At 41.2% G+C, this 24,958-nt stretch overlaps 1 protein-coding gene across 5 annotated transcripts in view; it reads left to right on the top strand.

Annotated features, from left to right (window-relative positions):
- The window catches only part of PDE4D (phosphodiesterase 4D), a 1,107,352-nt gene that overhangs the window by 312,547 nt on the left and 769,847 nt on the right, over positions 1–24,958 (top strand). For all 5 annotated transcript variants that reach the window (XM_054031502.1, XM_054031504.1, XM_054031511.1 and 2 more), the window contains one exon: positions 5,992–6,227. In XM_054031502.1, coding sequence (XP_053887477.1) covers positions 5,992–6,227 — 236 coding nt within the window. The remainder of the gene's footprint in view (positions 1–5,991; positions 6,228–24,958) is intronic.

A 24,958-nucleotide genomic window follows, 5' to 3' on the forward strand; every position in this document is an offset into this window, starting at 1 on the left:
AGAGGCTAATTAATTAAGATGAGCTATTATCAGCGGGAGAAAAAAAAACTTTTGTAGTGAGACGAATGGGCCATCTTGATTATCACTACAAAAGTTTTTTTTTTCTCCTGCTGATAATAGCTCATCTTAATTAATTAGCCTCTCAGAGTTGGTATGGCAACTTCCACCTTTTCATGTTCTCCATGTATATATCTCTTCTTACTATATGTTCCATTCTATGCATCTGATGAAGTGGGCTGTAGCCCACGAAAGCTTGTGCTCAAATGAATTTGTTAGTCTCTAAGGTGCCACAAGTACTCCTGTTCTTTTTGCGGATACAGACTAACACGGCTGCTGCTCTGAAACCTGATGCTAGGTAAGTCACTTCAAACAAACTTGTCAGAGATGGTCATTGATTATATGTTCCTCACTTTCTGTGTGCTCAACTTGAGAACCTGGAGCCTGATTTTCAGAAGTTCTGAGCACTCATAGCTGCTGTGCTTGAATATATGAAGTGCCATATAATGCTATGTACGCCGAATAATCAGTTCCTAGGCATCCCAAATTAGGCATCCAAAATTATGCTCTTGATCTTAATCTCTCTGCTTCTGTAAAATGAGAATAATGCCCCTTCATATCACAAGGTGTTGTAAAAATGTTTGTGAAGTACTCAGCCACTATAGTGGTGAGTGCCATAGAAAAGCCCTTGAGGAAATTAATAATTGTGACTTCAGAGAAGGATCCAAAAGTGTGCAATATACTCCCCCGCAATACATTCAGAAAAGAAATATGGGAAGGATGTTTATTTTGATTTAGTGGAATTTACCTCTCAGAGGTCTGGATTGTTCCTGGCTCTTATAAGGCTGTGCAATAGGAAGGGCATAAGGAGTCATTCCCCTGCCTTGTGGAGCCTATGTAAGTCCATGCAGAGTTGCAGTCCCTGCACTCAGGAGCATACAGGAACAGCTCTCTCCATGCTCTCCAGGGGCTAGTCATCTTTTATTCCGGCAAACTAAGATAGCTGAAAAATAGAAGGCACTCCCCAAGGTTCTGGACCATATGGAAAAGCCTGAGCAAGAGCTAACTTACGGAAGATCAGAGAGTTTCCATGGGGTTGATTGTAAACATTGGGACTGATACTTGATTAGTAAAGACGTGCACCTGTGTGGGTGAAAAGACCCAGAAAGTGAGTGAAGAGCAATAGAAGCAGTGTGAGTGTAACCCTGCAAGGAAGCTGAGAGAGAGAGAGAGCACTTCTTTTGTGCAGCGTACTGGCTGGAAAAGCAGCCTAGAAATTGTGAGCAAGGAAGCTGTCTCCTGTTGTTTGTTCCTATGTGTTCAGGGAAACAAGAGGTGGTGTATGTTCTTTGTAAATACACAGGATTTCACCAAAGAAATACTTGTATCTGACTTTTATAATCTGTTTTTCCTCCTAATGGATGCACCCTGGCAAGGCCGCAAATATTTGCTAATCACTCAGGGTATGAGGCAATAACCTAAGTAGTGAAGTAAGCACAAAAATAACCAGGAGCGCCGCCAGCTTTTCTGCCGCCCTAGGCGGCGGAAGGTCCCGCCCCGAAATGCCGCCCCCCACAGAGGCGGCGGAAGGTCCCGCCACTGAAAAACCGCCGTGGTCGCCACCCGCCAAATTGTAGTGCCCTAGGCAAGACCGCCTAGGTCGCCTAATGGGTTGCGCTGGCCCTGAAAATAACCACCTATTATGAGTTGTTGGGTTGAGCCCTGTTAATTTACACAATTTGATGGAAACAAAAATGGCAAAATAAGGGATTTTTCTTGTAATCAGAGGCTAAAAGGAATACATTGTACTGGGAGATGTTTCTTTTATATTTAATGAATTGCCTTTTAAAAACAGGTAGCATTAAAACAAAACAAACCTGAGCTAAGATCAGCTTTTCAGCAGTCATGGAGCATGTCAGCGGCATGAAATAAACAAAGGAATGCACAGTGGGAAGTTTGTGCAAGCAAACATCAATTCTCACCTGTTAGCCTCTGCAAATTGGTTTGCAGACAGCACCAGGTGTGTCATTCAAATGGACTAAGTGTGACATTTTATCCACAGTTTAGAATAATTGAAATGCATTGCACTGAATCACTTCCTTGGCAGCCATCCCAAGCAATGGCATGCCATTTATTTGGTTCTGAGTACCTGGGTTCTGCTGTGTGTTGTAATGGAAAATCCTCATCTTTTATAACCCAAGGCTTGCCAAAGTCATTAAAAATAGACTTTCAAAATTGTATACTAAGGTTCTGTGGTGCATTTTGTAAAATGGCTTTAGAATTAGATACCATTAGTGCTTACTGATGGGCTGTCAGCGATGTCAAAGCCATTTTGAAAATGCTTAACAAATATGCAGAACTATCTCTTTTATGAAAAAAATCCTTTTCATAATATTAAAAAGAAATTCTAGCAATGAATTTTATTGCTAGTATATCTGTGGGGTGAGTAAATCCATTCAGGCCAAAATTTGCCAACTTGGATGCCTAATTGCTTGAACCTAAATCAATGGCCTGATAGTCAGAGGTGTTGAATTAATTCTGCAGTGCCTTCAAATGAAACATCAATTTCGGTGCTCTAGCTCTAGGCACTAGGTTTCAAAATTTTTTCTTTAGTATTTAGCCTTATACATTTTTTTAAAGACTCTGATGGTGCCATATTTGCCAGTGCCTCTTACCTTTTTCATTTTTACAGATGACTCTTTAGGGGCAGTGGCATAATGCATTCACGTTCTCAGTACAACTAGTTTACTCCATTCATTCTTAGCTTCTTTTCTGAGATTTTTATTGCAGTTTTCAGAATTGCAACTCTTTATTCACTAGCAAAAATCTGCTCTTTGTCAATAGTGAACTTGATTAAAAGACCTACAGTACATCATTTTCATCTGGCACCAAATGCAGCAAAATCTTTCACACAGCTCTAGGCCATAATTAACTTTTTACAGTTTTTCATTATTTTTTATTTTACCTCTTCATTAAAAACACACATTAGAAATGGCAGGCCTTAAGTTAAACTTCTCCCTAGACAATTGTAACACATTAGACATTTTTGTGGAGTATTACAGTGATTAATTTCACTGTTGATTCACTTTTGAGCACACCCATTAATACACACCATAGTATAATTCCTATAATTTTTAAATTGCTTTAAGGTTACATTGGCTATTTTTCTTAAATGATTAATTTAGATTTTCTGATTTAAATGGTAATTAGAAATATTTTGCTAAAACTTGCTGATTAGGCTATGACTACAGTTGTAGTTTATTAATATTAGTCCTGAGATGAGTAATGAGAAAATCATTGTATTAATAGCCCTGGGGCTCCTCTCTGTGTACACAGAAAAGATACACATGGGCACAGTGTCAGTTTCCCCCACAAAATCCCTAGCCAATATACTTCAATCCTGACCTGAGGGGCCACTCCTAGGATAGAGTGGGCATTTAATCTCTGATGATTCAGCCTTTTAGTTCTATAATGAGACTGCCAAGAAGGGTGCAAGTTTAGGTGATGCTTTTTGTGTTCCTGACATGAGTCCATTGGGAAATGGAATGAGACCACTGATCGATTTAATCTAGGACACTGAATAAATCATTCCAATTTTATCTCATCTCAGCTTGTGTCTCGGAAGCACTTAGAACATGCATTTTAAAATGGTGGACTCATTGAAAATATTTGAGAACTTCTAGCAATGGAAATTCTCACCTCTGTGAGCCCAAAAAGCTGGAGAATTGGTTTATAAAGTGACTGCCTTTCTTCCGATAAGTCAGAAAACTGTTGCCAGCATTCAGGATAAGTAACTTTGAAAACATAGTTACTGATCTTTTGGCCTTAGATTGCATGAGGTACTGATTATTTTCAGTTGCCATTGACTACTGTGGAAGTTATGGGTACTCAGCACTTATTAAAATCACACCATTAAAAAAAAATTCAGGCAAAGTTACAATAAAATGTTAACATATGACTTCATACGTTTCTTATTCCGGATCAGGTTAATATTTAAAGAACCTACCTAAAGATTTAGGTTTGCTGGCTTGGGAGCCCTTGTCCTCTGAGTATGCTGAAGAGTGACCAAACTTCTAAATAGCTATCCTCTTTTTAGCACTTCTCGTGTACATACTTGGTATGAAAGCTTTTCCATTAGAAGGACAGTCCATATCTTACTATACCAAAATTTGATAGGAGGAGAAACCACATTTTTCCAATAATATGCAGTACAAAGTCTTGCTGCTAACAATAAAAAAGAAAGTAATTTGTTCTGTTTAAATGTAGATCTTTTACTGGAGCATTAAGTGAGCAGGTCAAGGGATCTCCAGGAAGCTGGAATTTTGTCATAAAATGAAAATCTTTAATAATTTCCCCCAAAGCCATCTAATTCCTAGACACAACCACCGCATGTGCAAGTAGGTTCCCATTTTCCCACAATCTAATAGAGCACCTAAACATGACTGATATTAACTGGAGTCAAATGTGTCATGTATATTATAATTTGTATACATGTCCTTTGAGCTACACAGATTGAAGATGTATATACCCTTTCCTCTTATCAAGATTAACTTCTTTGGCCAAATCTCTCTCCCATCTTTTAATCGCATCATTTGTGTGTGTATGTGTCTGAGAGAGATGATTGTTGTTTACAAATAGAGAATTTAAGGTGAATTTTCTCATGTTTTATGTGCAGAAGCCCAGGGTTTCTCTGTAAAGATTTGAAAAACATACACCTTAAGTACTCTGTTTATGTTGGCATGCAACTATTCTCAGACCCTTGTACCTGCCCAAAAGAAAGAGGCTGGTAGGGGATCGAGGGAAAAGAACAAACAATTACAACGCATTGATTTGTTGATACAGATAGATGTATATTGTGACCTTTTTAGGTCAGCCCAGACCACTGAGGGGTTATGTCACTGCCTGCCCTGCAACTCTAGGTGCTTTCAATGCTATGGTTCTATAGCTCACAGCCCTGACAGCAACGGCCAGCATGCAAGCGTGCAGGTCACTCCCTGACTTTCACAACCCAGTTATTTTTTGTTGTTTGACCCTCAACACTCTCCGGTCCCAAATTTAATTAACTAGTGTATCTTATTCAAATAAGTGTTTCTCACCAAGTCTCTTTTCTTGCATGACTGATCAGACTCTCTGGCCAGGACCCTTCACAGATCTCGGTTCCTTTGTCTCTACAGGTGAATTATGCCCAAATGGCTTTCTGTCTTTGCTTATATCTTCCAAAATTTAATGACTTTGCTTCAGGAAGCCTGCTGGGGGCTCAGCTTGGTGTGTCCACTAGGAAGCTGAAGCCATGTTAATTTTGCAGTTTCCTCCCTAGCCTCTTAACTATCTCCCCCACTTCCTAGTTTGATGGCTTTGTTTACCTTTTTATGTAAATGTACCTTCATTGTCTCTGCCTGATGACCAGGCTAGTCAGACAAGCAAATACACGTTCCTTTGTTAAAGGTAGACTGGGCTTATGCATTGCTTGCTCATCACATTTTAAAAATGTAATTCTAGAACATATGTATAACTTTGTATACACCCTGTATATAGACCATCCAGTGATTTTTGGGATCAGCGTGTTACCAGTTCACATATGCTACTTTACGTGACATATTTTAGATTCAGATTATGACCACAGTGTGTTAGGAGTAGTGAGTATGTCAGGCCTGACAAAAGTTGCTGACAGGATAGAGAACCACCAATGGGCCTCTGTGTTACATAGATATATACTGAATTGCAGAGTACATTAATTCCTATAAATAGCGGTTCATTTGCTATTACAGCAAAGAAACATCTGTCAATATTGTACTGGTCACTACATTCATCCAAGTTTCTTCAGTTTACACCACCTAGCTACTTTTTCCACAAGCACGATTCTTTTCTGCCTTTTCTGTTTAACACCTTTGCCAACAGTTCTAGGGCTACCTCAGAGATATTTAATTAATTTTTATTATGAAAAAGGAACTGGAGAGGAGAGTTATGAAATAAGATCTGTGTGTGTGATTATAGATTTCAGAAGAAACACTGCGCTCCAACACTGAAGACGAGGGCCCTTTCCAAGGAATGGAACCCTATCTTGTACGGAGACTTTCCTGCCGCAATATCCAGCTTCCTCCTCTGGCTTTCAGACAATTGGAGCAAGCAGACTGGGATAAAAAGAGTGATTTGGAGACTATACCAAGGCCCACCAGTCTTCCACTAAGGATTCCTCCATTGATTGCCATCACATCTGCAGAGGCCAGCAGGTAAGTGTTGACCTGAAATGTTTCCCATTTTTACTCCTTTACTTTCAATGAGAACTTCCTTTAAAATGGACTCAGAAAATCTTCATAGCTAAAATGTTAGACTCAATACAAAAAAGTAAATGAAGGTAGATTTCCGCCCCACCCTCCCCCCACATAACTCCAAACCAAGAAATGAAAATGATTGCTACAACTGGAGTAAAAATGTCTGTTCTGTAATGTATGGAACCATTGGTAGTGCTGGTAGAAAATATGAACAAAATATGATACAATGTTTTCTAAAATTATATGACTGAGACTTAGTCATGCAGCGTATACACCCTTGGTCATGTCAAACAGAAATGTTGGAAAAAAGTGACTCACCATTTGGGATATATTATATTAAGAAAAGAAAGACTGCCAGAGGCTTGGATATCTAGTATTGGTGCAATTTTTGGCTTTAGTATATGTGGAAATATTTCATATGCATACAACTTGAAAACTAAGTCGGAGAATTTTGAGGGGATTAGGTATTTGTTCCTAGTTGTTGATCAATAGATATGTTAGACAGATAGTTGTACGTAATATGTTTTGGCTGTAGTAGTTTGTTGTCCTATTCTTATGGAATTATCTCCTATCTTGTCTGTGACTTCACTCACTCTGTGTGTGGGTGTGTTTTATAGGTAGGGCTGGCAGTGCCACTATTAAGGTTGTGTGACACTTCCCATTATTGGACCCTGTTTTCAGTTGCTTATAACTTTGCCAAATGTTAGTCATTTGGGATGAAATTTTACATGCCAGATGTCTGCCTCAGGGTGATGATTATGGGTTTTTTTTAAGCTTCAGCCAAAATGATTCGGCCATTTCAGAGAACAAAGTTACAGAAAAATAAGGGTCTTTTTTGACCATGTTAAAATCATTTTGAGAAACTTTAGTGCTCCCAGGCTCTGTAGCAGGGATTTGAAATATGGAGGAGGTGGGGGTAGCGGGGAGGCCTTTGTATCAGGGATGTGCCTTTTGCTTTTCCTGTGAAAATCCACCCAAATTTAGCCGTTATTAGCCTTTGAAAAGTCTCAGTTTGCACATGATCAGTATAGACTTGCTAGAGCTTTGCAGATAATTCCCTGAATATTGTGTCCAAACCGAACATACTCCTTCCTGGGGCTAAGCAGGATTTTCCCTGGAATTGTAGTTCTGCGCTGCTGAGGTTCAGGCATCAGACTGTTACCAAATCCTCCCTGAGTCTTCTTTTCTGAAGACTAAATATGCCCATTTTTTTTTTAACCTTTTCTCATAGGTCAGCTTTTCTAGACCTTTTATCATTTTTGTTGTTGTCCTCTGGACTCTCTCTAATTTGTCCACATCTTTCCTGAAGTGTTGCGCCCAAAACTGGACACAGTACTCCAGCTGAGGACTTACCTGCACCAAGTAAAAAGAAGAACAGGAGTACTTGTGGCACCTTAGAGACTAACAAATTTATTAGAGCATAAGCTTTCGTGGACTACAGCCCACTTCTTCGGATGCATATAGAATGAAACTTATAATGAGGAGATATATTATACACACATACAGAGAGCATAAACAGGTGGGAGTTGTCTTACCAACTCTGAGAGGCCAATTAATTAAGAGAAAAAAAAAAAAAAAAAAAAAAACTTTTGAAGTGATAATCAAGCTAGCCGAGTACAGACAGTGTGATAAGAAGTGTGAGAGTACTTACAAGGGGAGATAGTCAACGTTTGTAATGGCTCAGCCATTCCCAGTCCTTATTCAAACCGGAGTTGATTGTGTCTAGTTTGCATATCAATTCTAGCTCTGTAGTCTCTCTTTGGAGTCTGTTTTTGAAGTTTTTCTGTTGTAATATAGCCACCCGCAGGTCTGTCACTGAATGACCAGACAGGTTAAAGTGTTCTCCCACTGGTTTTTGAGTATTTTGATTCCTGATGTCAGATTTGTGTCCATTAATTCTTTTGCGTAGAGACTGTCCGGTTTGGCCAATGTACATGGCAGAGGGGCATTGCTGGCACATGATGGCATAGATCACATTGGTAGATGTGCAGGTGAACGAGCCCCTGATGGTATGGCTGATGTGATTAGGTCCTATGATGATGTCACTTGAATAGATATGTGGACAGAGTTGGCATCGGGGTTTGTTACAAGGATAGGTTCCTGGGTTAGTGGTTTTGTTCAGTGATGTGTGGTTGCTGGTGAGTATTTGCTTTAGGTTGGGGGGTTGTCTGTAAGCGAGGACAGGTCTGTCTCCCAAGATCTGTGAGAGTAAAGGATCATCTTTCAGGATAGGTTGTAGATCTCTGATGATGCGCTGGAGAGGTTTTAGTTGGGGGCTGAAGGTGACAGCTAGTGGTGTTCTGTTATTTTCTTTGTTGGGCCTGTCTTGTAGGAGGTGACTTCTGGGTACTCGTCTGGCTCTGTCAATCTGTTTTTTCACTTCAGCAGGTGGGTATTGTAGTTTTAAGAATGCTTGATAGAGATCTTGTAGGTGCTTGTCTCTATCCGAGGGATTGGAGCAAATGCGGTTATATCTTAGAGCTTGGCTGTAGACAATGGATCGTGTGGTGTGTCCTGGATGGAAGCTGGAGGCATGTAGGTAAGTGTAGCGGTCAGTAGGTTTCCGGTATAGGGTGGTATTGATGTGACCATCGCTTATTAGCACAGTAGTGTCCAGGAAAAGGACCGCTTGTGTGGATTGATCTAGGCTGAGGTTGATGGTGGGATGGAAATTATTGAAATCATGGTGAAATTCCTCAAGGGCTTCTTTTCCATGGGTCCAGATGATGAAGATGTCATCAATGTAGCGCAAGTAGAGTAGGGGCATTAGGGGACGAGAGCTAAGGAAGCGTTGTTCTAAGTCAGCCATAAAAATGTTGGCATATTGTGGGGCTTCTAAGCCCTCTACACCAATATTCCACACAAAGATGGACTACAAGCTATCAGGAACAGTATCCCTGATAATGTCACAGCTAACCTGGTGGCTGAACTTTGTGATTTTGTCCTCACCCACAACTATTTCACATTTGGGGACAATATATACCTTCAAGTCAGCGGCACTGCTATGGGTACCCGCATGGCCCCACAATATGCCAACATTTTTATGGCTGACTTAGAACAACGTTAGAACAAGCGCTACATTGATGACATCTTCATCATCTGGACCCATGGAAAAGAAGCCCTTGAGGAATTTCACCATGATTTCAATAATTTCCATCCCACCATCAACCTCAGCCTAGATCAATCCACACAAGCGGTCCTTTTCCTGGACACTACTGTGCTAATAAGCGATGGTCACATCAATACCACCCTATACCGGAAACCTACTGACCGCTACACTTACCTACATGCCTCCAGCTTCCATCCAGGACACACCACACGATCCATTGTCTACAGCCAAGCTCTAAGATATAACCGCATTTGCTCCAATCCCTCGGATAGAGACAAGCACCTACAAGATCTCTATCAAGCATTCTTAAAACTACAATACCCACCTGCTGAAGTGAAAAAACAGATTGACAGAGCCAGACGAGTACCCAGAAGTCACCTCCTACAAGACAGGCCCAACAAAGAAAATAACAGAACACCACTAGCTGTCACCTTCAGCCCCCAACTAAAACCTCTCCAGCGCATCATCAGAGATCTACAACCTATCCTGAAAGATGATCCTTTACTCTCACAGATCTTGGGAGACAGACCTGTCCTCGCTTACAGACAACCCCCCAACCTAAAGCAAATACTCACCAGCAACCACACATCACTGAACAAAACCACTAACCCAGGAACCTATCCTTGTAACAAACCCCGATGCCAACTCTGTCCACATATCTATTCAAGTGACATCATCATAGGACCTAATCACATCAGCCATACCATCAGGGGCTCGTTCACCTGCACATCTACCAATGTGATCTATGCCATCATGTGCCAGCAATGCCCCTCTGCCATGTACATTGGCCAAACCGGACAGTCTCTACGCAAAAGAATTAATGGACACAAATCTGACATCAGGAATCAAAATACTCAAAAACCAGTGGGAGAACACTTTAACCTGTCTGGTCATTCAGTGACAGACCTGCGGGTGGCTATATTACAACAGAAAAACTTCAAAAACAGACTCCAAAGAGAGACTACAGAGCTAGAATTGATATGCAAACTAGACACAATCAACTCCGGTTTGAATAAGGACTGGGAATGGCTGAGCCATTACAAACGTTGACTATCTCCCCTTGTAAGTACTCTCACACTTCTTATCACACTGTCTGTACTCGGCTAGCTTGATTATCACTTCAAAAGTTTTTTTTTTTTGTTTTTTTTTTTCTCTTAATTAATTGGCCTCTCAGAGTTGGTAAGACAACTCCCACCTGTTTATGCTCTCTGTATGTGTGTATATATATCTCCTCATTATATGTTCCATTCTATATGCATCCGAAGAAGTGGGCTGTAGTCCACGAAAGCTTATGCTCTAATAAATTTGTTAGTCTCTAAGGTGCCACAAGTACTCCTGTTCTTCTTTTTGCGGATACAGACTAACACGGCTGTTACTCTGAAACCTGCACCAAGTAGAGTGGGACAACTAGCTCCCATGTCTTACATATGACATTCCTGTTAATACACCCCAGAATTATATTAACTTTTTTCACAACTGCATCACATTGCTGACTTATTCAATTTGTGTTCCACTATAACCCCCAGATTTTCTTCAGCAATAGTACCACCTAGCCAGTTATTCCCCATTTTGGAGTCAAATATTTGATTTTTCCATGGGTGGCACGTGAATTCCCAGTTCAGGGAGGCTAACCCCCTGCCCCACCTCTTCCACTTGAAGCTCTGCCCCCACTTGGCCTCCTGCCCCCACTGTTGCCCACTGAGGCCAGAGGATCCCGGAGACCCCCACTGCAGCCAGAGGAGCCCTGGCCAAGCAGGCCAAAGCCATCCCGAGCCCCAGCCTGCCTGCCCACTCGAGCTGCCCTGAGACCCTGCCCGCTGACCCAAGCTGCACCCAGACTATCTGCCAGAGCTACCCTGAGCCTCAGCCAGCCAGAGGAATCCAGAGCCCTGGTTGCCCAGATGAGCTCTGAGCCCCGCTGTGGCCCGGCCCTGGGGCTCAGAGCTGCCCATGGATTTTTCTATCCTAAATAGAGTACTTTACATTTGTCTTCATTGAATTTCATATTGTTGGTTTCAGACCAAGTCTCCAACTTGTCAAGGTCATTTTGAATTATAATCTTGTCCTCCAGAGTGCTAGCAACCCCTCTCAGCTTGGTGTCGTCTGCATCTTGTATTCAGTAATATTCACTAAAGATAATTGTTCCTCAAATGGTAAAGAGAGTGTCGTACAATTGGAGAAAAATAATTGTGTGTGATAAGAAGCAATATATGAGACAGAAAGTTCAAATAAAGAAGTAATTATGAATCTCTGGTGAGTGAATTGGTTCCTGTGTTGAATTCAAATATGAAATAGGGAAGGCAGTTTAAAGTCTATTCCAAGTAAATAATAAATAAATGCTGGTTATAATGGATATAGCCATACTCTTTTTAAATGTTTTTCTATCCAGAAGGAGGTGTAGTATATATGAGAGGTAGGGAGTGTGTGTGTGTGTGTGTGTGTGTGTGTGTGTGTGTGTGTGTGTGTGTGTGTGTGTGTGTGTGTGTGTGTGTAAAAGAATCTCATGTAGGTGTTAGAGAGAACTCCCTGTCCTGCCTAGAAAGTCTGTGCCTTTCTGCTCTGTGCCTATTAAAATTAGTTTTGAAATTAGGCAATATAAGATTTATTTGTAAGTAATTTTTTTGCTGTGAGTAATAGAGAAACTGTAAATCCTCAGCCTATTGGGTGAAGCTGCCAGACTGTAAAAACAACACAAACAATTATTATAGTGAACATTTCTTTGGAAATATAAAATCTTTCTTTCTCACAATTTTTCTTTATCTGAAGTGCGCTTATGCTGCTGCCGAGGAATATTGTTTAGGAAATTATAGCTAACTGTTTTATGCCATTTTGCTGCTTGCCAACTCTATCAAGTAGCTTTGATGTCTCCTGTTCAGAATGTTAGTAATGCCTACCAAAAGTCTACAGAAAGGTATGGATGATATCCAAGCTGCCTGTCTCTGTGAATTTACCCAAGTACAAGATACCTATTGCTCTTATAGGGACATAGCAGACCTCCCTCACTCTGGTGTGTGAAAAAACTCAAGTACTGTAGGGAATTCTGAAGATTATTACAGGAGATGAGGACTCTTCTCTCGTTGATGAATAGGTGGAGGGGGAAATAATGTACAATTAATATAAATTAATTATAAGGAGGGAAAGTTTCATTATTTAAAACTTTTTTTAAAAAATCCTAAGAGTGGGATTTAGAAATCCTATATGGCTTTCTTAGTAAAGCACTGTGGAAATTATTATGACTCGAGTTGAAGCACCAGCAGTGTGTAAGACTCACAATGAAGACAATCCCTGCTCCGAGGAATCTGTGATATAATGTATAAATTCCATTGTACAGGCTGAGTTCTATTTTCTCCTTAGGAAGTCTAGGGGCCCATTTCTCTTTTCACACCAGTTTTGTATAAGAGCAAATACCATTAAATTTAACAGATCTGTTTCTGATTTGCACCAGTGTAGATGAGAGTGAAATCAGAACTTGAATGTTCATTGCCAAATGATGAAAAATGGAAAGTTGTCCTCTCATTTCTATGAAGTCTTACTACTTAAGATGTAAAATTGTTTTTTCACATTGGCAAACTATTCCTTTTTATTCCTGCTCATTTTCTTTTGCATGTTTTAAGAGTGTTAAATATATCTAGCCTGTTTCGGATCTCACATTAGTGTAAAGCCAGTTAATCAAGGCCATTGTTGAGATAAAAGATTTGTAGGCTTTATATTAATGTTTCACTTCTAGAGCAGCTAGCAGGAACTGCAAAAAGAAGTGCTTGTCAATTGATGGGTTGAGCATGCTGCTGATAGCAACTCAGTTACATTTATTAAATTTAGTGATTGCCAAACGTTCCATATGGCAGATTAGAAGTAGGCAGGCAGCCTCTTTTAATATTTATGAACGTGCTTATTTCTTAGGGTTATATTTCAACAAGAGCAACATATTTAGCTTGCATATATGATTATGAATGTGGTATATATATTGTAAGATGGAATATCAAGAATAGATTTCTGCATGTGAAGAAATCCTTTAACTTCTAGTCTGTTCTCTTCAAATAACAAGTAGAGAGGGTGAAATTTTTCACATAAATAATTACCAAAAAATTTAGTTTCAGATTGACTGAAACTATTTGCACATTGACTTCACCAAATAGTATTGACTGAACCAAAAAAGTCAAAACATTTTGGTAATGTTGAAATGAAACATTTTATTTCAACTCAAAAAAATTCATTAAGACTTTCAGGTATTTGACAAAAACAAAACAATGGATTCACAAAGCAGGGTGAGTTGGGAGTGCCTCCTTTATAAGTAGAGCCCTACCAAATTCACGGCCATGAAAAACACATCACGGACTGTGAAATCTGGTCTTTTGTGTGGTTTTACCCTATACTATATAGATTTTATGGGGGAGACCAGAGTTTCTCTAATTGGGGGTCCTGACCCAAAAGGGAGTTGCAGGGGGGGTCACAAGGTTATTTTAGGGGGGGTCACAGTATTGCCACCCTTACTTCTGCGCTGCCTTCAGAGCTGGCAGCTGGAGAGGGGCAGCTGCTGGCTGGGAGCCCAGCTCTGAAGGCAGAACCCCACTAGCAGCAGTAAAGAAGTAAGGGTGGCAATACCCAGGGCCAGCTCTAGGCACCAGCAAACCAAGCATGTGCTTGGGGCGGCACAATTTCAGGGGCGGCATTCCGGACACCTTTTTTTTTTTTTTTTTGCTTCAGTAGTTGCGCTCCCAGAGTGTTTTTATTTTATTTATTTTATTTTTGCTTGGGGCGGCAAAAAACCTAGAGCTGGCCCTGGCAATACCACACCATGCCATCCTTACTTCTGCGCCGCTGCTAGTGGCAGCTCTGTCTTCAGAGCTGGGCTCCCAGCCAGCCCCTCTCCAGGTGCCCAGCTCTGAAGGCAGCACTGCTGCCAGCAACAGTGCAGAAGTAAGGGTAGCAGTATCACTCCCCACACACACAATAACCTTCCAAACCCCCCACAACTCCTTTCTGGGTCAGAAACCCTACAATTACAGCACCATGAAATTTCAGATTTAAATAGCTGAAATCATGAAATTTACTATTTTTAAAATCCTATGACCGTGAAATTGACCAAAATGGACCCTGAATTTGGTAGACCCCTACTTATGAATATTAGCCCTGTGGCTAGGGAACTTATTTCAGATATTGGAGACCTGGGTTCAATTCCCCCCTCTACATGATGAGTAGAAGAGATTTGAACTTGGGTCTCTCCCATTGGAGGAGAGGACCCTAGTCACTGAACTATGGGATATTCTCAGACAGGTCTTTCTCAGTCTCTCCTGTTGAAGATCATCCACTTTTTATAAATAAATAGTCATTAGAGCAGGGACATAAACTTTGGATCTTTCAACCTACACATTTACCTGAATTGTGGGTTCAACTGTAAAAAGTATGTAAAAAATCATAAGTTGTTACAAGAACCTGTAATAACAAATGTTGATGGGAAAAGGTACGAAAAGGAGACAGAATAACTGAATTAGCCTAAACAAAAAGCCAAGTTGATATGGTTTAAAGACAGTGATGAAATTATGCTTGTTAAAAACAGTGCTGTGGAGCCCAAAGTTTAATGAGCTAACATTAACATTAATAATAAATAAATTAATGGAGATATCCCATCTCCTAGAACTGGAAGGGACCTTGGAAGGTCATCGAGTCCAGCCCCCTGCCTTCACTAGCAGGACCAAGTACTGATTTTGCCCCAGATCCCTAAGTGGCCCCCTCAAGGATTGAACTCACAACCCTGGGTTTAGCAGGCCAATGCTCAAACCACTGAGCTATCCGTCCCCAAAAAATAATACTGATTTTGCCCCAGATCCCCAAGTGGCCCCCTCAAGGATTGAACTCACAACCCTGGGTTTAGCAGGCCAATGCTCAAACCACTGAGCTATCCCTCCCCCTGGGATAGCTCAGTGGTTTGAGCATTGGCCTGCTAAACCCAGGGTTGTGAGTTCAATCCTTGAGGGGGCCACTTGGGGATCTGGGGCAAAATCAGTACTTGGTCCTGCTAGTGAAGGCAGGGGACTGGACTTGATGACCTTTCAAGGTCCCTTCCAGTTCTAGGAGATGGGATATCTCCATTAATTCTATTCTAACATGGGTATGTCAGCACTCAGGCCAAGTTAGCAACCAAAATAATAAGGGGATGGGCTATTCCACCCATCATGCCCTCTCTGGGTCTGTAAAAGAAAGAGATTTTTGGTGAACGTACAAAAGAACAAATAGAACAGATGGAACAGATAGACAGCGGCAACAGCTTTACCATCATGGCCCTCACCCTCACTGTTTCCTGGGACCCTAGCCCTTCATCATCCTGATCCTGAGAGTTGTCTTGACCAGAACGAGCCAGCGAGAGAGGGATCCAGATGGCATTGCCACCCTTACTGGCTCCAGCTGAATCCCAAACACCAGCTGGAATGACAGTTATTACCAACTTTGATACCATATAATAGCCTATAAAAGTAGGGGCCTTTTCCCTTCTAAAATTGGTCTTTAACAACAGAAGCAGCAATGATATCTCCAGCCCATCTCAACTCACTTCTCTTTTCTGCCAAAAGGATGGTTATTACCATCTTTGATGCAATTTAAGAGACTGTCAAACAGGGAGGCAGTGGCACCAGAACCAAGGGGGCCAGGTGGCCATAGCTCTCCCACTTTTTGAAAGTGGATGGACCCTGCACCCTTCCCCTCCTTTTCACCCTCAGGCCCCACCCCCTGGCCAGGCCAGTGTGGAGCCCGGCCAGGAAACTCGGACAGTTGTGGGAGCCATGCAGACTCTCCATCTGCTCACAGTGTGTGTGTGGGGGGGGGGGTTGAGAGCAGCCGCTAGCCTGTGTCCCCACCCCCCAGGCTCTCCACCCGGCCCAGGGCGGGTGGAGGTGGAGGGTTCACAACTCAGTGCCGGCTCACCACAGCTGTCCATGCAGTTCTCCACGACCCTGCTCTGGCCAGGGGGGGCAGGGCATCGGAGCCGCAGCCCGGCCATGGGAAGAGCTGCACGGGCAGCTGTGGGGAGCGACGGATGTTCCATCTGCTCTGGGTGGGGAGCCCAGGGAGCAGGGACATGGGCTAGGGGTTGCTCTTCTTGGGCCCCCTGCACCATGCGGCTCTTATCATGGCCAGGTTGTGGCTCCGAGGCCCCTCCCCCCTGGCCAGAGCCAGGTGTGGGAGAACCGTGTGGGCAGCTGTGGGGAACCTGGGTCCCTCCACTTGCCCTGGGCGGGAGATCTGGGGGGCGGGGACACGGGCAGGGGGCTGCTTTAGGCCCCACCCACCCCGGGTGGGCAGGGGGCAAGCTCCCCAACCCCACTCTGACTTAAGTTGTTAAAATGAAAGCCTAATTTAATACTTTATATTTCAAATGCTTTAACTGTTTTTCCTTTTTTTCTGTATCTTTAATAAAAGTTGAAAAAGATTTATAATGACATGTTTGCCATGGTGCTAAGCAGGCTGAGGTCTTTGTACACCAAACCCCATATCTTGTTTAACACTATATCATGTTGGACTGTGATTCAGTTATGTTAATGTCTTTGGCCTGCTTATTTTATCTCAGTACAACAGTTCCCCCATATTCTGGATGAGTGCCCTAAACCCTCTGGGCTGTAAAGTCATTTTCTCTCTTGCACTGGCCCAATGGCTATTTATTGTCATCATGAATTACTATGAATTGCCACTATAAATAACAATGAATGATGATTGGTCCAGGGAAAGGACACTTGAAATGGTCTAGTCTGAATAAACCAATTTGATAGGTTAGTCTGACTAAAAGGCTTCTTGAAATACGATCCAAGAATTTTCAGCCACTCATCCGTGCAGATACTATTGTATATTCCTGTTTCCCGTCCCATCCACAAGCAACATCCATCTGATTACATCGTCTCCAACAGATAGATGAGGTGACCAGCTACCTCAAGAATATCTCAATATTAGTTTCAAAGGATGAAGTGCAGCAGCAATCTCCCCATCACACAGAAACCCACCTCCAGATGTTACAGTACCTCCAGGAATGCATCTGAGCCTGGGGAATAGGAGTCCTTAGATTGCTCCTAAAGCCTGACTTTTGCATGACAATGAGGCCAGCTGTCTCAATTTGCAACATTTTTATTATAATGCTTCTGCCCTCTTAATATACAATGTGATTGATGTAATCTGATGTGAAATGTCACATTAGTGAGATGCCAATTCCATAAATGGAAAAGCCTAAATGCATTTGGAGACTGCATTTAAAAAGATATTTGGAACAAAAAATCTTTGGTATTTTGGGGAAAGGATGTTGTTACACAGGCTTCTAATTACATGCTAGCAAGTTTCATGACATTTCACCTGTGTTCCCAATTAAGTGAGCATGTTTCATATGATCAGTTTGACAAGCCCTTTTGTTACCCTAAAAACTAGGACGTTGTTACGTCCGAGCCAAGGATTAATCCTACTGTTAGTTCCAACAAATCCATTGAAACTAAACTTTATATAGGGGTTCACACAGAAATAAGACCAAGGTACAAACTGCAGAATGTAGCTCTTGTAACTGAGTTGTAACACAACATACATTAACCTGAACTTGGAAGAAATCACATAACTCTTAGACCTCCTAAGAAGTTTTAAATGATATACTTCTCTGATAACTTTCGACTTGGTACATTTTGTTATGAACCCATAAAGAGGCCTGTTTCCATAGGCTGTTTTGCTAAGATACTTGCATTTTTCTGGCAAACGTGAGTCTGTTTTCCAGCAAAGGGTCTATTTTAGAGTGAAAACGAGTCTCGTGTCCTTGCATGAAATATAGGCCAACATTTGCATTTTCATTTAAATAACTATTTCAGTATAATTGCAAGTAGAGCAAAATTGGGAGATGGATTCTCAGAAACATGCAAATAAAAATGACAGTTTTCACTGCAAAATTCTGAAAATACAAACTTCTGAATTTCACACAGCTGTACTCTGTATATGCTCAAATTGCATTTCCTGTTATTATTTACTGCTTTCTGTGTTGTTCATACACTACTCCTCAGGCCTGAATGTTATTATACTATGTAAGGTTTATTTTAAATTGCTCTAATATTGTTTAAATATATAACCAAGTAAAAAGATTTAAAAAAAAAATATTGGTGGCATTAAAGACTGTTGTGGTGACAGTTACGGTGGTTTATACCATAGTAAACTTTTGGAATAGTTTAAGCTCCATGAAGCTCCATCTTTCCCATGCATCTGCTCCAGTTTAGCTAGTTGTTCAAAGATGATGATAATGGAAAAATATTGTAGATTAGATAAGCAATGTCCTATTTAAATCTTTAAGGGTTGATCCAAAGTCCATTAAAGTCAATTAAAGTCTTTCTTCTGACTTCTGTGGGAAGGGATAGCTCAGTGGTTTGAGCACTGGCCTGCTAAACCCAGGATTCTGAGTTCAATTCTTGAGGGGGCAATTTGGGGCAAAAATTTGCCTGGGGATTGGTCCGGCTTTGAGCAGGGGGTTGGACTAGGTGACCTCCTGAGGTCCCTTCCAACCCTGATAGTCTATGATGGATATGTCCATAAATTATTTTAAAGTTGTCCCTACTTCCCTCTCCCCTCTTTGAGATGCAGTAGTTTGGTCATAATTTTCAACTGTTTTGCTAGGTGCAAAATGTCTATGAAACATGGCTAATTTTTCCTCATTTTTGAGAGGAGTTATTTGGAGAATTAAGATCGATACTCTAATTGTATAGACTGAGAGCACTAACTTCTAACACGGTAAATCCTGGTGTCTGTCTCTGGATCTCCCACTCTTGTCCCTCCTACAATAAGACATTAAGGGCCAGATTTTTTTTATCTTTACTCAAAAGATGAGTTGTATTTTACTCTGCAAGTAGTAAGGTACTACTCATTATGAATAAAGGTGGCACAATCTGGCCCTAAATAACTTATTACTCATGGAAAGGATTTCAAAGAATAATGGAGAAAGCTCTAGCTTTTATTATAAAATTGCCACAGTCATTTTACTGTCCGGTAAACTCATATTGGAAGTTGTAACTGTTCCAGGTTATTGTTTTAAGAGCTTGAGCATTGCCAGGGATGATGAAAATAGGAAAATTGGACCATAACAGAGCAGCATGCACTGGAAATGAATCCTGGGAGAAAGCTGCTCTTCAGACGTATAATTTTGCAGCTCAGCAGGGTAGTTTATGCACTGAAAATAAGTGGGAACTACAGTGTTGAAAGAGGGGAAAGAAAAGTTTCAGTTTGATTCATTTTCAGACTCAAAATGCTGTTCTTTGGGCCCCCAAGCCTCAGCTGTCTCTAACAGCTTCACAAAGGTTTAGGTTGCTTTCAGCAGAAGCAGCTGTGCACTGACTCACCTGCCAGTAAGAAGAATGAACAGTAACACAATAATTCTTAGCATTTGTAGAGCATATGTCTCTTTTTTTTTAAAATGTAGTAAACACATTAACTAATTCTCATGTCACCTCTCTGAGGTAGATAAATAGCCATGCATCATTATCCCCATTGCACAGAGGTGAAGTGACTTGCCCAAGGCCACGGACAGAATCAGTGGCAAAACTGGAAATGGAATTCAAGAGCTCCTGGCTCTTAACCCCTTTCTTAGATCATACTGCCTGTCAGAAAGTTGTTTGTGGAGACTGGAAAGAAATTGACAGATATCTTGAGACTCTTGCATCCTTAGCCAATAAGTTTAGTAAGTCAAAAAGAGGTTAGTGAATGCTCTAGTCTGGATTTGCACTGTATTGACTCTTGATCTCATTTAATCCTAGAGGATAGCAGATTGTTAGAAGCAAAAGAAATGGCAAAGTATTAGATTCTACTACAGAAATGTCACAATCTAATCTGCACTTTCAAGATGAGTTCTCCCTTCCTGTGACCAGCACTAGTCTCCAGTGTAGTTACCTATGCTCTGGTCTCACTTTGGATGGCAACTTAAAAATCGTTAATGGTTTTATTGCTCGAAGCAGTCCTTATATGAACCAAATATTGGATAGACTTTTGTAAACTGTGGAGGCGAAAGGTTCATAGCAGAATACCTGGATTCTAGGCTTCTCTGATAGTTAGTGAAAGCATTCCCCTCGCATTCCCCTCCCCCCCGCCCCCAAGGATTACTGAAACGTTTGCATTTTGCTGTTAAGCAGAGGACTGTGGTTTAGATTTGGCACACTGCTGGCCTAAATGGCTACTGGATCCTGATCCATTTTTGGTCACCTGTAACTCCTTTTTAAAATTTGGAATTTTAAAAACAGCATTATTGTAGATTACAAGTTTATTTGACAGCTGTAGAATTTATTTTGACTTGGATTATATTCTTCCATTAATGAAGAGATCATCACTTGTTAGTACCAAAGCTCCTGAAGGACATTGTGTAGACTGGAAACATGTATTGCCATAATCTGCTTGTTTGTGGTTTGGGGAGATAGTGTCTGTGTGTACATGTATTTTCTAGAAAAGGAAATATCTGCAAATAGCACTTCAAAAGAGGAACATGTTGCTTAATATATATAACTGATAGTTTGTTTGGAATTTATGTGGTAAAATATTTTCATTTTTGGTTATTATGTCTTTGATATATCTCATCAAAATATGGGATTTCTTCATCTGACTAGTCTCAATTTAATTTCTATCGTACTTGTGTTTTCATGCTGTTTGGTTCTGTTGTTCAGGAAGTAGCAGGTGGGATAGTGTCCCCGTTTCATAGCTGCTTTTAGTTATATGTGGGGGTTTGTTTCATGAACAAGTGATCTCTTTAAATCGCTCTTTCTCGCAGTTCTCCCAGGAAGTCTATTTTCTTTTTCTTTCAAGGACTGAGTATTATATGGTCTTTAATTTCCCATCCACATGCCTACTTAGATGATTGGTGACACCTGGGATGTAAGGCTACAGGGGCTTACTTCACAATGCAGGAGACAAGAAAGTAAAAGGCAGCTTTCTATAACCTAAATAATAATTGCTGTGGGTCAGATCCCTGGTGATGGAAGGAAAAAATTAGTTGAGATCAAGTTCATTTTCTGCACAAAGAGAGGAGCAGAGATGATGTACCAGGTCTAAAAAATTGATACCTTTCAGGCATAGTCTGTGTTTGAGCACAGTTTTTTAATTTAGTTAGGAAATGAACCAGCAAATCTGGGGCTTGATTGTTGTCATAGTTATCTCTGCAGAAGGGGGGTTCAGCCACGACAAAGGCACCATTGCCTCTAGCCTTGCAGCTCACACATGGACATTTGCAATGGACTGGGATTTACAAAAAGGGGAGCAGTTAGAGGCAGGGCAGGAGTATAATCCCATTCCTCTACCTCCCAGGGAATCTGCACAAAATCTAAAACAGTCTAAGGCTCTGTTAACTTTCCTGTGGACTGCCAATGTATTATGGAACCACACTTAACTAACAGGGATTCTGGGCAATCCCTAGTGGAGTACAGAAGAGTGGTCATGAAACTGGCATATAAACACAGTACCTCTTTGTAGATAATCCTATAGCCCTTGTAAGGAGATGGCAAACCCTGCCCATCCCTATCAAAGAATTTGGAGGAAACTCTTGGAAGAGACCCTCACAGAGTTTGTATTCTCCTAGCATCCCTATTATATATGTTTTTCATGGGAGGGGGATCATCAGAGTAGAATCTCAGCAAAGGAGTTTTTCTACCTGTCAAGGAAGCTTCTTGCTTATGGCCTCTCATTTATAATGTTAGGTCACTGTTCAGGTGTAAGGATACTTTATTACAGCATGACTTCTAATCAACCCAGTCATGGAGATTATTATTCCTTCTCCATTGTATAAGTATAATAGGGGCATTGCCGGCAGATCGAGGGACGTGATCATTCCCCTCTATTCGGCATTGGTGAGGACTCATCTGGAGTATTGTGTCCAGTTTTGGGTACCACACTACAAGAAGGATGTTGAAAAATTGGAAAGAGTCCAGCAGAGGGCAACAAAAATTATTAGGGGGCTGGTGCACATGACTTATGAGGAGAGGCTGAGGGAACTGGGTTTGTTTATTCTGCAGAAGAGAAGAATGAGGGGGGATTTGATAACTGCTTTCAACTACCTGAAAGGAGGTTCCAAAGAGGATGGATCTAGACTGTTCTCAGTGGTAGCAGATGACAGAACAAGGAGTAATGGTCTCAAGTTGCTGTGGGGGAGGTTTAGGTTGGATATTGGGAAAACTTTTTCACTAGGAGGGTGGTAAAGAACTGGAATGGGTTACCTAGGGTGGTGGTGGAATCTCCTTCCTTAGAGGTTTTTAAGGTAAGGCTTGACAAAGCCCTGGCTGGGATGATTTAGTTGGGGATTGGTCCTGCTTTGAGTAGGGGGTTGGACTAGATGACCTCCTGAGGTCCCTTCCAACCCTGATATTCTATGATTCTATGAGCCTTGTACTTTAGGTCATGCTGCTGTAGCTGGGGACAAACCATATTTAAACCCAGCCTTTTCATAGTTTAGATGGGCCTGTATATTCCTGGCTGAAGTGTAAACCTTCTCTCCCCCAGCATTTTCATACTCTTAAGACTGAGTCCTGTAAAAGGAAAACCCTGACCATGACAAATATTATTTTTATTTTAATATGGTGATATGTGGCCTTTCTGCGAGTCTGTTGGTAGAAGATTTGGGGTAAGATTATATGAAGTGCAGCACAGCATTCTCAGCCTTGGGAAAGGAAGAGCTATGGTGTCTTTTAACCACTTTTCAGCTAAAATCAAATGTGGGCTGCTGTAGTGGCTGGCGAGGGTTCTGGTGTAACTGAGGCTATGGCTAAAATAGAGAGCTTACAACGGTGTAAGGTGCAGCTTCATTGCTGTAAGCTCTCTAGTGTAGCCACTCTAAGCTGACAAGAGAGAGCCTTAGAGAGCCCTGGGGGTCTATATGATATGCCGGCCACCCTGGGTTGCCCATATATTTATGCCTGTATCTGTAATTTTCACTCCATGCATCTGAAGAAGTGGGATTTTTACCCATCAAAGTTTATGCCCAAATAAATCTGATAGTCTTTAAGGTGCCACTGGGCTCCTTGTTGTTTTTTTCAGGAATCTCTGTAGCACTCTGCATTTGCCCCTGCCCCAGCATCCTGACAGTGCTTGTGAGAGTGTCCTCAGGTTCAGGAAGTAGCCTTAGGACTTACTGTGCGGTATCTATGCCAGGGCAATCCTTTCCAGTTGTAACCAAGGCTTTTGGGATCACTTTGCACTGCTCTAGCCTTTTAGCCAGCATAAAGCAGCCAGAGCAGGGAGAGGCTCTCACATTTACATTTTATTTGTATTCCTTTTGGGAATGGTAAAATGACAAGCCCTTCTTTACAAGGTTTATTCTGTTAACATATTTGTATGGTCTCGGCTTTGGCCAGTTGCCCATACACAATGTCTGATTAATTGAAAATGCAATATAAAAAAGAATTGTTAAACCAAAGGATCTCACAATTTGCACCCCAATGTATTTTGTCACATTAATGCCATTTTAATGCTGACAAAAGAAATCAGAAATCCTATCTAGCCGTAAGCATGCACAATGTTTATCTCTTACAAATATTTTTTTATTTTGGAAAATGCCTGTTCACATTAGCCTTTCTTTTGCACTCTTCCTGATTTAAATGTAAATCATCCCTACCGATGCAGTTTACAAGTTTAAACCAAAAAATCTACTTGAGTGACACAGGCCTATAAACCTGAGGGAGAGAGTGGGGGATCACTTACAATACTAAAATTAGTTTTGGATGTGACTGAAAATAGTTTTTAAGCATCTGCTATTACTGCTAAAGTTTAGTCACTTTCATCCAATGCCACTCAAAGTAGAGAATAGTTTGAATCAATTAATATTCCAACAAGTTTCAACTAGAAAGTCTTCAATTCTTTCTAGTATGCCCTTCTATACCATGCTTGCAGGACATACAATATATTTCAGTATGTAATAGTATTGGCCATAACTTCAATCTATTAATTTAAGTATCATAGCGAGAATATTATATTTTACATTTTATTATAGGAGGAGTTGGTAGTGACCCCTATATTTAAGTTGCCTAGCAACTTAAAAGTTCTCTAACACCTCCATTGTTTGCAACAAGCCTTTGAAATTAATCAGGGATAAAGCCCTGGATCCAGAAAAGTATCTTTTCTTCATAGCATGAAGTTAGGTTCTGGTTTATAAAATACTTTCAAAAACTGTCATTTCCCTTCTATTGCTTGCCTTGTCAGCAAAATTTTGGCAGCATGCCAAAATAATAAATGAGCACAAACATTCTAATCTAAGGCTGGGTTCACACTACCACCACCAAAGCAGCAGCACCTTGTGCATTGGAAGCAGGCAGTCCAACTATTACTGGAGTAGCTTTAGTAGATGGCGGGAGAGTCAGGGAGCTAGACCGGACTCCCCGACTTGGATCTAATACATGGTCCCAGTGGCCCACGAGTACAATACAGTATGTGGAGCAGAAGCCCTATACCCTCTGTGGGAGGGAAAAGAGAAAGATCTGAGTAGGCCTCATATAGACCACCCCAGTGTCCCATTCTCCCTCTTGGATAAAAGCTTTCTCCTAGCTACTATATTTAGTCCAGTAGGTCAAGTGGTAGCAGACTGTGCTTTAGTGCTTAAGATTTAGGGTTC

This window comes from Malaclemys terrapin, chromosome 6, assembly GCF_027887155.1.
Source record: "Malaclemys terrapin pileata isolate rMalTer1 chromosome 6, rMalTer1.hap1, whole genome shotgun sequence".
In the NCBI taxonomy this organism is placed as follows: domain Eukaryota; kingdom Metazoa; phylum Chordata; order Testudines; family Emydidae; genus Malaclemys; species Malaclemys terrapin.